The 15,098-nt window shown below is 32.2% G+C and overlaps 1 protein-coding gene across 14 annotated transcripts in view; it reads left to right on the top strand.

The window, feature by feature from the left end:
• The window catches only part of LOC105339412 (rho GTPase-activating protein 15), a 47,192-nt gene that overhangs the window by 23,148 nt on the left and 8,946 nt on the right, over window positions 1-15,098 (top strand). For 8 of the 14 annotated variants that reach the window (XM_066074077.1, XM_066074082.1, XM_066074078.1 and 5 more), the window contains 11 exons: window positions 2,053-2,268; window positions 4,685-4,735; window positions 5,330-5,388; window positions 6,380-6,557; window positions 6,958-7,056; window positions 7,431-7,518; window positions 8,282-8,305; window positions 9,536-9,658; window positions 10,866-10,964; window positions 11,466-11,543; window positions 12,588-12,623. In XM_066074077.1, coding sequence (XP_065930149.1) covers window positions 2,053-2,268; window positions 4,685-4,735; window positions 5,330-5,388; window positions 6,380-6,557; window positions 6,958-7,056; window positions 7,431-7,518; window positions 8,282-8,305; window positions 9,536-9,658; window positions 10,866-10,964; window positions 11,466-11,543; window positions 12,588-12,623 — 1,051 coding nt within the window. The remainder of the gene's footprint in view (window positions 1-2,052; window positions 2,269-4,684; window positions 4,736-5,329; window positions 5,389-6,379; window positions 6,558-6,957; window positions 7,057-7,430; window positions 7,519-8,281; window positions 8,306-9,535; window positions 9,659-10,865; window positions 10,965-11,465; window positions 11,544-12,587; window positions 12,624-15,098) is intronic. The other 6 variants (XM_066074085.1, XM_066074087.1, XM_066074090.1 and 3 more) reach the window with 4 other exon arrangements.

Genomic DNA, 15,098 nt, shown 5'->3' with positions numbered 1-15,098 from the left:
ACATGGCCTCTTTTTTCCTAGTAAAAGGAAGAAAATAAAATTTGAACACATAAACAAACAATCATTTAAAATGATGACCATTTTATTGGTCCCCTTTACCATGCAGTGTGTACTACATACTCTAGGTACAGATATTCAAGAATATACATGTGTACATTTCGTACATCAGATTGTGATCATATTTCATGGCTGTTAATACATGTAAATATTGAAAGTTTGAACTGGAGCAAAAAATTATTTAAAGTTATTTTAAAAAAACCCAAAAAAAATCAGATTTTTCAGTTGCCCTCAAAAAAACAGTTCAAACCTGTATTTTGTAGATAGCCATTATTAATCATTTTTCTTATCAAATGGGTGACAGATTTTTTTTCTTTGAGAAATTCACATTATACATACAGTAAGAAATTTCACAAGCTTGCGTGTAATTTAAAAGTATAAGCTCATGAAAAGCTAACCTAATCAATGCAAAATTAACTGCATTGAGTGTGTGATTTTCTTAATTAAGTTGTAAAAGAAGGACCATTCTTGCAGTATAACCACTAAAAACTGTGTCTAGTACAGGACTTTATTCATGCATAGAAATCATTTAGCTGTTAAGACAACTATTATTGGACTATAAAGAGCTTGTACCTTACCAGTATAAACTGCATGGGACATACATGCATTGACAATCATTTTGTCATTTATTTTCTAGCTATTTTTAGATATGTCCACATGGGCCAAGAAATCTTTAATTTCAGACCCACATAAAGATCTGTGGAATAGAATAGAAGATAATTATCTTCTTTGTGATATTTATTTATTTTACTGGTGTATTTACCAAAAGTTATTTTATTCTTCAATTTTTAGTTCAGATTATTTTGTTGTTTTTTGGGGGTTTTTTGGTTCTAACTTTGGGTGTTTTTTTTTTTTTTGGGGGGGGGGGGGGTTTCCGGGGGGGAGGGGGGGGGTAATTTAATTAGCAGGTAAGAAGTGTGGGGGGGGGGGGTATGAAAATAGAAGGATAAATGGCAAAATCAGCACATCACCTTTCAAACCCCTTCCCTTCCCCTTGCATTCTTAACTGGCCCTATGGGCAGAAAATTTGCATGGAGTTACATTTTTAGGTTGGGGAGAGGGTTTGGTTAAAAGTATGGGACTTTCTATCTTACATGCAAAGGGATATGTGTACCCATGCATGTTTGAAAAAGGGTGGGGGGGGGGGGAGGGTAGGCTAATTCTACCAGGCAATAACTGTGAACATTGTAGGCAAGTTAGGTGATTCATATTGACAATACTTAACCAAAAGGATAATTTAAGGTTAACTTTGTAGTGAAATCATCCAATTGCTATGGCATAATTTGAACCTAATTCCGGTCTAACCGCTGTGTGAAATGCTTTTTTGTGCATAGCTAGTGCAGAATTCTGTATGTATTGCCAACTGGTGTGATTGGTGCCATGGCTTTCACAAGACAAGGGTGCATGAGGGTAAATTGCTCCCCCCTACTGCAACTCCCTTTTCATTGTAGAGTATTGGGATAGGGTATAATGTTTATACATAAGTAAGTATAAGCTAGATGCTTCTACATGTAAAGTTCTAAGTATGTATTTTGAAAGTTGTCAACCAATACATTATAAACATGAATTGTATCATGTATTAATGGGAAAAGGTAAATTTTTAATTTGATTGAAATTTATTCAACATAACAGAGAAATTAATGTGATTAAGTTTACATGTTAATAAGATTTAATTTATAACAAGAAAATTATGACTTTAAATCTTTATCATTGTCAATTATACATCTATGTTATGTTGTACTTGAATAATTTTAATTTTTATGAATTTACTTGAATTTGCTTATAATGATTACATTATATTTTCATTGAAAGTCAGTGAAATGAATAATTTCCAAAATTGAGACCAGTGATATCTTTATCCTCAAGCACCTAATAACTTTAGAAAAGCTTAGATTATTAGATATATATTTTTGTTTTTTCTGGATTGACTTTGTAACTAACTTATGGAATGTGGGGTTGTTTTTTTTTGCCTTTACTCACTCTGTTGATTTGCAGGTTGATGAAAACGACGAGTCCAAAGCGTCACCCCCCTTGGATCCCCCTCCCACGCGGTCCCCCAATAGATCCCCCAGGATGGGGCGCTCGGTAAAAGCCAGATCCATGGTCATTGGAAAGCAAATTAATTTTCAGTCTTACATGCCGACCATCCCCTCCTCACAAATTCCAAAGTCACAAACTCTTCCGGCCAATATGTCTACTCCCATTATAACGGTACGTTGTCACGGCAACCACGACTTGCCAAAATTTTATTGTTTCCCATTTACTCGGGATGTATTTATATTTATTTATTACCTCGCTTTTATATTGAGTCTGATTTATTAAGTGGGATTTATTTACTTTCATTTTCCCCCATATATATATTTTGACATTATGTGTCTCTACTTTCTTTTTTCAGCTTTAAGTATTATAGATATGTATATGCTTGCAAGTTTCCTCATGCAACTAAATGAAGTTGATTGAAGTGATTTTGAATTCATATGCAAGTTCCTCAATATCTAAATTACAATTAAAACATTTGCAACCCATACTGGTAATCTGCTTTAGCATGCAAATCTCAATATAAAATTCTAGTAATGAAATAAGTCTAGACCAATAGCATCATTGAACATCATGTTTGGAAGTTATACTGGTATAAGGCAACATTATTTGAATAATTAACATCTAAATTTAAGACTTTATTCAGAATACACTCCTCTCTCTATTTACAAGCAGTCTCTCTCTCTCTCTCTCTCTCTCTCTCAATCAAAGAAGATGCATGATCAAATCTTTGTGTGACATGACATGATGTGACATAAATTTGATTAAAATTTGATTTAATGTTGTTTCTATGGCAGTTTAAAATTTTCTTTGAGTAGACCTGAGAAATTTCCTATTCTCCTATAAACTGTCCTTATTGATACATTGATATTGATAAGTACTTTTTTTTTTTTTAAATTGCTTAAATGCGTAGTATAGGTCTATTTTGAATTGCTTATCAGCTATTATATATGATTATTATACTTTCATGTTAAATACTGAAATCTGATTGGTTTAGACGCAGTTCATAATCTGTTCTATTACCCTCAGCGTTAGCAACACACTAAGCAATGGGTAACACAACGAATTTTTACATGCGCGTAAATTATGCGCGTACGGTTCGCCGTAGAATTCACGTCATTTCTATATATTTACATTTTCAAGTGTCTTTGCCTGTGATAACACTACGTATCGATTTTGTACTATAAAACCCATAACATCAAATTGGGGCGCCAGCGGGGTTTGCTTATTTATATTTAAATATTTAATCGCACAATGGCTTAAAATTATATAAATATAAGTAATAAGGAATCATTCCTTGAATATTATGAGGTGATAATTTCGGTCGGGGCTTGATCAAATCTATCATAAAGCCCTTCAGGCTTTATTTGATTTGATCACGCCCCTACCGAAATTATCACCTCATAATACTCAAAGAATGATTCCTTATTCCTTATATAAAAGCAATATAAAAAATCCCTAAAATTAAGACTTTCAGTATAATAAAATAAAAAGTGCCTGTTCGTGAGGATAACAGTTGAAATTGAAACCCCTCGAAAACCATTGTCAACCTCCGCTTCGCGTCGGTTGACAGTGGTTTCCTCGGGGTGTCAATTTCAACTGTTACCCTCCCAAACAGGCACTATTTATATAAGTGCCTGTTTATGGGAGGGTAACTGTCGAAAAAACCAATGTCAACCGACATGAAGCGGAGGTTAACAGTGGTTTTCTCGGGGTGTCAATTTCAACAGTTACCCTCCCATAAACAGGCACTATTTATTTTATTTTACTGAATGTCTTATTTTTAAAGAAAATTTTGCTGCTTATATATAGAAATGAAGTGAATTCTACGGCAAACCGAATGCGCATAATTTACGAGCATGTTACAATTCGTTGTGTTACCCATTGCCAAGTGTGTTGCTAATGCTGAGGGTAATAGAACGGATTACCAACTGCGTCTAAATTAATCAGATTTCATTATTTAACATGAAAGTATAATAAATTGAATTGCAGCTTTTATTTCTTGTTAGAACTATCATGATCATTAATATGCATAATAATGATACATTGTTCATTTTTTTTTTAACTATGGTTTGATGCATTTCATTTATCTAATTTTATCTTTGTGTTGTACTAAATATGATGATGATGATATACATGTAATCTATGGTTCATTAAATATTAATATGGATATAAATTTCATAGAACAAGGCACATTCAAGCAGCTTATAATTATTAAGCCACCGTGTCCTGCTAGCTAATATACAAATCATGGCAGCTTATCAAGACATAAAGCATTGATAATTTATAATATATGAATTTTTAAAAAAAATTTAAAAGCTTGGAATTTTAGAGAAAAGTCAAATTGATATAAATAAATGATTTTTTTATGATATGCATTTTTTTAAAATATTGAATAAAAGTTACTACAACTTATGCAAATAATAATGTACCATCCTGACAATTTTGATTTATATAGTACATGTATAAGTTATATATAATGCATTATATACCGCGGGTATATAATATTAGCTTTGGTAAAAGAGTTCTGGACTTAAAATGTTTTTTCTTGCTGTTAACATGCTAATTTTTTTTACTTTAAAATTTGTAGGAAAGTACTTCAAACGACCAAAGAAGTGCAACTCTGGCTCCACATATTCAGGTTAATATTCCAACAGAATTTTAAAAATTTCCTGCAATGCATTCATGCAAACAAAAAATTTTAAAAAGTAAAAAATAGGACTTAATTAATTCAACTGATATTATGGATGATTTGTGAAATCTCTGGTCCAGGTTTTGAGTTTTGATGATTGATTGTTAATTAGAACCATTTTAACAAGACCTTGGACTTTCAGTAGGACGTAGCTATCTATTTTTTGTGTCAAAACAAATAAAAATGACTGTTTCAAACGAAATATACACCAATTGTGTAGTCTTAGCTTCAAAGCCAGAGAAATCTTGTTGATTTCAAAAAGCCATGGCTGAGTGGCCAGCAATGAAATAGACAGGTCTACATCACATTGCTGTTTAAAATTGACACAACTACCCAAAGTCCAAGCTCTTGTTAAAATGGTTCTATCATGATATTTTACAAGATATAAATCAAATTGACTGAATTGAGTTTCATAACTTTTGATAATTGCATGTCACTATATTTTTATGATATTGATGAAATCAAGATCTCCAATTAAACATGTATCAAGAGAGGATTTTATTATGAAACTAAATAAACTTAATCTTATTTCTGTTTCATCAGGAAGGTCTGTCTGCAACCATGAAAGTTGCGAAGGTCATGGAGGCGGGGAAGCCCAAAAAGTAAGGATGAACTTTGACCTTTGACCTTATACATGTACACAGTAAAACATGCATATAATGAAGTGCAAGGGAAGGGCGATTTTGATACGTTATAAGTGTAATCTGTTATATCCACCAAGTTTACAACATGTACCGTTACTAAAGTTACAGAGATTGAAAATCATTTTGCTGTAAGCGTTTATTCATTATAAGCGTGTTTGCTATAACGATGTTTCACTGTATACATTGGATGGTTATGGCTCTTTCATATCATAGCACATAAAAAATTATTATTTAACAATTGATTTTTAAATTCATATCCATGCAAGGAATAATAAAAAAAAAACCTATTTCACTGTACATACTGTGGTTTCATCAATATTCATTGAATACCAATTGTCGTGGATTTTGTTGTTAAGTTTATCCATGAAATTAAATGTTCATCGAAGTGCAATTTCTTCTATTTATATGTATTGAAATGATCATTGGCCACAAATTTACGAATCCTTGAAACGGTGATTTTCACTTTATCCATGAAAATTGATACCTTTGAATATTAATGAAATCACAGTATGTGTTCTTAAAGTGCAAAAAAATGTTTGCTTTACATGAATCGGATAAATCAATTGATCAATTATAAGGGTGTACGCGCAGGAATCATGAAGGATGCATGAGTTATCACTGTTTTGTCCATTTTCTCTTCAAACATATGGGCTGCAAATCAGTTCTTGATATTTTGGTGTAGTTTTTGGTTGAAATATGTACATATCTGTAAGGATATTTTTATATTTTTAGTTGAAAGTACTATATTAAGAATTTGTTGGATAAACAATGTTTATAAAATAACAATTTGTGCCAGGGGCAGTCAGTACAATGTCATGTATAATATTTTTTTTTTGCTACATGATAAACAAACTAAGATGTAGTGTGACTCTAATACTTTATTCATCCTCTGTTCAATGCTCAATGTATATGCATTCATGTATTATAATATGGGCTTGGCAATTTTCAGGAAAAACTACAACCAAAACTACGTAAAGCTGGCCGGGTCAAATATCGTGTTTTACAAAGATCTGAGGGCGTCCAAAAGTCAGCCGGGATCACCCAATGGGAGGCCAGAGTTCATTGTACCATTGCATGGGGCGTCTGTGGAACGACATGGCAAAGAAAAAACCAAACGGAATATTAAGGTACATTGACCTAATGATAAGAAAGATAACTCTCAGCAGGTTGAATTACTTTTGTTTCTTTCCAAAATCAGCAAGGCCTAAAGTCTTTTTCTGGCCGATTTTAATCCTGAAGGTATTCCAGAATAGACTATCTGACTCTCTCTCTCTCTCTCTCTCTCTCTCTCTCTCTCTCTCTCTCTCTCTCTCTCTCTGCCTCTCTTTCTTTGTTGAAGGCACATTCTTGACCCATGTTCTGAGAAAATGTTTATCCAAGTGCAAAAGACCTTCAGGTGCACAATGTTTAGATTAAAATACTGAAATGTACTTGACACAATGTTTACACCTATAATGTGATGTTGCTCTAATGCATGCTTCTACCACTGTCTACCAGTGTTTGACTTTAGATTACGTTTGTTTGTAGCTGTCGACCAACCAGGGAGACCAGTATGTACTACAGTATGAGGACGAGATCATGCTACAGAACTGGGTGCTACAGATCGATAAAACCATCAGAAGTCTGGTGAGTTATTCCCCTTGTAAAAAAGAATCATCAGAGGTCTGTTGAGTTTTCCCTCTTAGTAGGAAAACCATAAGAAGTTGGTTGGCAGTTACCCCTTGATAGATAAAACTGTAAGAGGCTTGGTGAGTTATTTCCCTTAGTTGGCTAAAGTAAATAGTTAGGAGTCAGCTGAGTTGTACCCCTTGTAATTATGCAATAAAAATGGAAGTCTTATGTAAGCTGTTTTCTTTGATAAGATGAAATTATTGATTGTAATAATCAGCTTTTACATCTTCTATATACATGTATAAACACACTCCTATGATATAACAATTGTTTATGGTAGATAAAATATCACTGAATATAATGGCAACATGTTTGTGTTTATTTTACAGGGAGGTAACCCTGAGCCACCTTCCCCCTCTGCCCTCACACTGGAACCACCCTCAGAGAAACCCATAAAAAAAAAACCTTCATTCAAAAGTAAGTGTATATAGCTTATTAGGGAATTTAGATTATTACCCCAATGTTTTATACATTGCTGCAGTGAAGAAGTTTTGCATTTTTAGTTATAAGTATGTGCAATTTAGTGATTTCCCTTTCCATTCCAACATTTCTCATAGTGTATGTGTATTCTTATATAACTCATATTTCTATGAACATTTATAGAGTATTTATCTTCAACATAACTTGCATTATTCTTATATACATATATTATTATCATCATCTTGTATGAAATCTGTATATTTTGACTGTTATAAAATTTTGTATTCTGGATGATCATCATTTCACTCATGTAGATGTATTAGTTGCTGTTACATCCTATGGGTCTGCACTGTAAAAAAAAATGGGGGGGGGGGGGGGGTCAATGAAAAAAATAAACCTGCTCAAACACAGTTTTGCATCATAGAATATCTACTGCTTTAAAATCACCCTATGACAATGAGAACACCTTGAGGGAAAATAAAACAAGGGCAAAAATTTCCCCATGTACAAACTACAGTAAAACACAGTTACAGCAAACGCTCTTATAATGCATTGAAGCTTACAGCAAAATGGTTTTTATTCCCGTGATGACTTTATTACATGTTGTAAATTTCACAGATATTACAAACCACACTTATAGCCTATCCCTGGCACTTCATTATAAGCGTGCTTTAATTGCTGTACATTTGTTGCAATATTGAATGTAATCATACATGTATACTGCAGTCTGTATTAATCAAAAAGCGCATGTTTACATTAGCAAGCGCTGCAAAGGATTCAGTAGGTAAATGGATTTTGTCATCTTGTATCTTGAATGCTTATTTTCTCCTTTCTTTCAATCGAGCATGAGAATGAATTCATTGGATATGCTTCTAAATTCTTGTCTTTTTGAACTTGTATGATATGTGTCCTTTATTAAGCAGATTTCAATCTGCATTTTCCTGCCATCTTTATGTACTGTAACAGAATTGAGTGATATATGCGATTGAAGTGAAGCTTTCACATGAATTGGGGAAACAAAGCAAACCATAGATTTGGAAGGAAAACAGGATCTTAATTGTAATGGATTAATTTTGATGGCCACTAATAATTTGATCTTGGTTGATAAGAGGGTTAATCCCCACTTCTATTGCTACATGTATGAAGGGACCAGTGATTATTTATTGCAAAAAAAGGGACCAGTGATTGTTTAGAGCTTGCAAGATATTAGATCCTATATATTGTATGTATGCTGAAAGTCAAGCTAATAGATTAATGTTATTTTGAAATTAATTAATGCACAGGCATCAAAGATATTTTTTCAATATTAATTGTATAATTTGTAAAAAAAAAAAAAAAAAAAAATGCCGTATTCATATTTCATTTATACCAGGTCATAATTTGTTAACTCTGTGTATATTTGGTTTTTATCTTCCCAAAAGAAAAGTTTTAATTCTAATTCACAAATTTTAAAGAAAAATTTATTTTTTTCTTAACAGATATGACATATTTGATCTTTTTGTTGTGTTTGCACTGAATTTTCAAGGCAAATGAATTTTTTCAGAGACTTGACTTTTTTTTCATATTTCTCTTTATTTGCAAAGAGAGATAACCTCTTAAATCATTGTATTACTGTCAAATGACTAACTTGTTAATTCAACAGAACTTTATTTCCATCAGGCAAAGCTTAGGTTTACTCAACATTTCCTCTTTGAACATTATTAAAACACGGATATATTTTTACAGTTGTTATTATAAAACTTGGGCTACTTCAGAGCTTAAAACTTATAAGATTCTGATATCATGCAATCATTATGACAAAATATGTAGAAATTAATTTATTTTTTTTCATTGTCAGTCATGATAAATCAACTACTGTACAATTAAAAACAACAAAGTTTATACATTTGCTAACAAAATATTTATTTTTTAAATTGGAAGTGCATAAGTATGGCCATATTTAGGCCATTTCGAGTTCAACCTAGTTTATTGATAGACATATTTCTTCTAATGGAAGGAAATGAAATTATTTCAGTTCGAAAAGGAAGCTCCAACGAGGAAGGAAGTTTGGAGAGAGGGAAGTTAAGAACCAAGCTGTTCAACTTTATGAAGTCAAGGCCAACCAAAGAGTCTCTAGAACAAAAGGGCATTATTAAAGGTCATTACTGATAACTATATAAGTATCCATTCCTCTGCTCTTGTATTAAGGTGGCTCACTACACTGTGAAATATTTTCTCAAGTCAGCAGAAAATTACTTGATTATGATAGATATCATAATGGATAAGAAGTTTTTAAGTCTAATAGGCAAAAAAATGTGCTGTTTTGGATGAAAAATTACATTTCAAAAATTTAATTCTGTTATAATGAATAAAAGCTCCAGGTTGATTCGAACTCATGAAGCCCAATATATTAACCACTGAGCTATGATGATGTACAACCCAAACGAACGATATACACTGTTTAACAAAACATTTTAATCGCCATCTTGTGAGGTAGTGTCTTAAAAAGTTTAAGTGTAGGTGTAGTGAGGTACCTTAATTCTGTAGATGAGAAGTTATTAGCTGCAGAATTTATATATGTATAATCTGGGTTACTAGCTGGCAGTTTATGCCATGTAAATTGCTAAAGTCTAAGCCATTGTTTTTAATCATATGTACTGTAAACCTATATTTATAAGTGTTTACAATATTTGACAGAAATTGCATTTTCAACAAGTTAACAAACATTTGATTTAGCATACATATATTTAAGGTGGTATGGGACACTTCCATGTTGTGACGTATTGTTTATTGAAATAAACAATAAAACCAAGTGTATTTATACAAGTAGTTTCTTTCCCAATATTTTCACCTAACAGCTTAGCGCAGTGGGTTATTAGGTTTACTACGAATCTGAAAGTCACGAGTTCGAATTCTACCGGGGATTTTATAATTTTTACCTCTCAAAATATGTTTAAAAGCTGTTTATTTGGTTAAATATTGTAAAATTTAAAAATTCTAAACTGGTAAAAGTATTTCAATTATAATGTACTTTAATCCACATTAATTTCGACTGATGTCCCATACCACCTTAATATATATGTGCATCTATACTTTGATTCTAAAAAAATTGATGAACAGTCGCACCTGTTTTAAGCGGCCACTTGTGGGACAATGAAAAACTGGCCGCTTAAGACAGGTGGCCTCTTATTCCAGGTTTCAAATTAATGAAGAAAAAACATCGAGATAAATGTTGATTATCTCCAAATCAACATTTATGTTAATGTACAACCAATGGTTGATAGACTTGAGCTCTTAAAAAATTAATAGTGTTGCAACAATAAAGCTTACTTAAAATTGTCACTTTTATCAAATTTTGTTTACAGATGCTGTTTTTGGAGCTCATTTGAAACAACTGTGTGAGAGAGAAAAGGGGAAAATCCCCAAATTCATTCAAAAATGTGTTGTGGCAATAGAGAAAAAAGGTAAAATTCTGTACAAGTTCATTGTCAAGAAATATATTTTATTTTTGTAAAGTGCAATTAATTTTTATCCTTGTGTGGAAAGACAGTACAATGATTCTTTGATCCAACCCCAACCCCCCTTAAAAAAAAAACAATAAAAAATAATGTGTTTAATGCTTACTATACCTTCATGCAAACAATATTTCACCTAGATAAAAAGAGGTGTGATAAAGTATGCATATCCTTGCAAATTTTTTTTTTATCTAAAGAAAATTTCGATGTAAGTTGTTAACCGTGCAAACGCGTTTATTTTTTCATACATGCAATCAATGTTTCACCTGAAAAAAATATTAATTTAAAAAATGCAGAAAAAATAAAATAGGAAAATGAATTTTTTTGTTTTAAATTTGTTTTGTTTTGGTTTTTTTAAGGGGGGGGGGTGAAATGCTGAAATTTACCCTATAGAAAAAAATGGCAATTATATGTTACTGGAGCATGTATTTGAATCTTTTTTGTTTACAGGGCTGGATCATGATGGGATCTACAGAATAAGTGGTAACCTAGCTCAAATCCAAAAACTCAGGTGTCAGGTGGACCAAGGTAAGAAAACTAAGTTGATCTATTCCATGTTAATTTTGTAGTATGTACATGGACAGTGCATTGTTAATGCAATACCCAAACATACAGCCTAATAAGGGGAGCTATCTTGTATTATATATAATAATGTACCAATATATTAAAATTGACATATTTTACAAAAATTTATTTCATACTACATATATATCCATTTAATTCATATTTTGAACACGTGTATAACTATTGTAAAATGTAATGTAATGATAAAATTGATAATGTTTTTTACTTCTTTTTTTTTTTTTTTTTTTTAGTATTTTAGTTCTGTGATAAAAATATTTTGATATTTTCACTTTAGGAATGTGAATATTTAATACATCTTTGGACATGGCTCAAAGCAGTCAAAATATAAAATGTTTTCTGTATGGAGTATATTGAATTTTACAAAACTAAATTTCAATGTTACATGATAGGATTAGTGGACAACAATGTTACGATAGAATCAACACACAGTTGAATTGTAGAATTTATTTAAGACTTAGTGTTAATTTATTAAGCAACATTTAACTGAAATTGAAATTTTTGGTTTAGGGTTACATATAGAGAAATTAACATGCATGGATATAAGCTACTAGAAATATAAAATGGATGTGTATATACCTGTAATACCTGCATAATGATTGGCCATTAGCTATAGATTGATTTATAGATTGATTGCTTACATGCAATTTTTAACATTTTTCTCAGTGCACGTGTCAGTTTAATTTCATGGATTCTCTGATGAAAGATAAACTTTTAACACAGAAAAATCCATTGTAAAGTTTTCAATAAGAAATTTTTGTTGATTTAATTTTTGCTCTGCAATTGTTTAAGCTGATTTATTGTGCACTTTATCTGATTTTGATACATGAATTTAATTACTCTGAGTAATTTTAATCCCATTAAATAAGACAAAAGTTTTATATAAAATGTTCTTTTAAGTGCATGCATGCATTAAAAAAGGGTTCAAAAACCAGAAGAAACCAGCAATTGTACCCCTTATGTTTTACCTATACTTACATGTACTAATAGATGCCGAACTCAACCTAAACAGTGAAACTCACAAAGGTAAACAAACAGTAACTCTCACCTGACAGGTGTGAATTATCATTACCTGTCTTTCTTTGCTGCTAGTGTACAAGTCTAGAAACGTAACTGTATACAGGGAAATTTTTGCCCTACGCTTATTTTTGTTTCATTTGCTCTCATCAACTTGAATTGGATTAAATATTCGAAAAGCAAGTTACCTCCCTTTTAACCATATTTCTGTTTGGGAGAAGGACTGCGAACGATAGCATTGTCTAGCCGCCTAACTAAAGGTCATTTTTTGAAAGTTGTCTAATTAAAGATATTTTTTATAATAATGTAAACATTTATGTATATTTTCATTAAATATAAATGATTTGGTCAAACAAAGAGAGATAACTTTGTATTTTGGGTTAAAATAGCTCATTTCATAATAGAAAACGGAAAACAGAAATGTTTTTAATAACATCCTTCCCCCACCACCACCACCCCCCCCCCCCCCCCCCCCCCCCCCAATGAATCAAAAATTCCTTTTGAGGGGTTTAAATTATTGTTATTTAGCATATTTTTACCAAAGGGTTTGTTGTTTCACGTGGGGGAACATATGTCTACAGACCGAAATACATTCCAAAAAAAGAATTTTGCTTTGTAAATTTTCGAAAAATAATTAACAGATATGAATTCAAATGAAATTTTACTTTAATATATATTGTAAATATGTTATTAAGTTTTTATGCAAATATTGGCCGCTAAATAATATTTTCCTCACTCATAGAGACCGATTTCAATGAATTTTTTAAGACCCCACGTTAGCAAAACTTTTGTTTAAAAATAAATAATTTGATTACAAATTTTATATTTATATAAATTGATTAGGATTTGATTATACTTTTTAGTTGAAAACTTAGTTTTTGAATATCTGACAGAAATTCTGAAATATTTGGATGTAAAATGTAGGCGGGAAACAGGCGTTAGCGTTCGCAGTTCTTTGAAAATGAGATGAAATCTTTAAAAATGTTGATTACTGAGCCAAAATAACAAGAGGCAAAAATACCCTTGTATTCAGTATTATCTTGTAAGGTTTCTTTAAAATTATGTCTACATAACTATTTGAACAGTTATTCAAATAAGTTGTGTTCAAATACAGTATAACTTTGATATCTCAAACTATTATGGGAGCAGAGAAGAATTTGATTTAGATAAATAAAGACCAAGATATTGATGGTTTAAAGCTTAAAGAAACAGTTATTGGGACTTCCAACTAAAATACATTTATTTATGCATAGTTTTCAGGATGTCTGAGATACCAAAGTTCACCTGTATTACTAAGATCATTCTCTTGAAATTGTAAATAAATGAGTGAATGTTAATCTTTGTGAATTATATTTGTACCATATATGCATGGCCTCTTTTTGAATCAAATTTCTAAATACTTGAAGCATGTGAAATCTGCATCTGATTTAATAATCAGCCACGTTAATAATCATCTGATTGACTAATTGAATGAATAGAAATAATTATTTGCTGAACTTCAGACTGTCACAATTTTTAAAAGTTCACTTTATCTAATACTATAACAATAGAATCTAAACATTGAATTTTTAGCTCACCGAGACGAAGTCAAGGAGAGCTTATGCTATACCCTCGGCGTCGGCGTCGGCGGTGGCGTCGGCGTCGGCGTCCGGACCTGGTTAAAGTTTTTGTTGCAGGTCCTGTATCTAAGCTATTACTTGTCCTGTCTTCACCAAACTTGCATGGATGATGCATCTGGACCTACTTATGGACTTGAAAGACTTGGATGCTTAATCTGAGTCCTAAATTTCAGATGCTTGAGGAGGTTAAGGTTGTTGGAGCAGGTTAAAGTTTTTGTTGCAGGTGCCCTTTGATAGCAATATCTTAGTTACTGCTGGTCTGTACTTCACCAAACTTGCATGGATGGTGTGTCTTATGATACTGATGCACCAGACAGGTTTGAGTGCTGAATCTGAGCTATAGGTTTCGGATGCTGGAGGAGGTTAAGGTTTTTGGAGCAGGTTAAAGTTTTTGTTGCAGGTGCCCATTGATAGCAATATCTAAGTTACTACTGGTCCTAACTTCACCAAACTTGTATGGATGATGCGTCTTATGATACTGATGCACTTGACAAGCTTGAATGCTGAATATGAGCAATAGGTTTCGGATGCTGGAGGAGGTTAAGGTTTTTAGAGCTGGTTAAAGTTTTTGTTGCCGGTGCCCTCTGATATTATATCTTAGTTACTACTGGTCCTAACTTCACCAAACTTGTATGGATGGTGCGTCTTATGATACTGATGCACCTGATAAGCTTGAATGCTGAATCTGAGCAATAGGATTCGGATGCTGGAGGAGGTTAAGGTTTTAAGAGCTGGTTAAATAAAGTTTTTGAAACAGGTGCCCTCTGATGATGATATCTTAGTTATTACTTGTCCTTACTTCACCAGACTTCCATGGATGGTGTGTCTTATGATACTGATGCACCTGACAGGCTTGAATGCTGAG

Source organism: Magallana gigas, chromosome 10 (assembly GCF_963853765.1).
Source record: "Magallana gigas chromosome 10, xbMagGiga1.1, whole genome shotgun sequence".
Lineage (NCBI taxonomy): Eukaryota > Metazoa > Mollusca > Bivalvia > Ostreida > Ostreidae > Magallana > Magallana gigas.
This window is presented reverse-complemented; position numbering and strand designations above follow the sequence as displayed.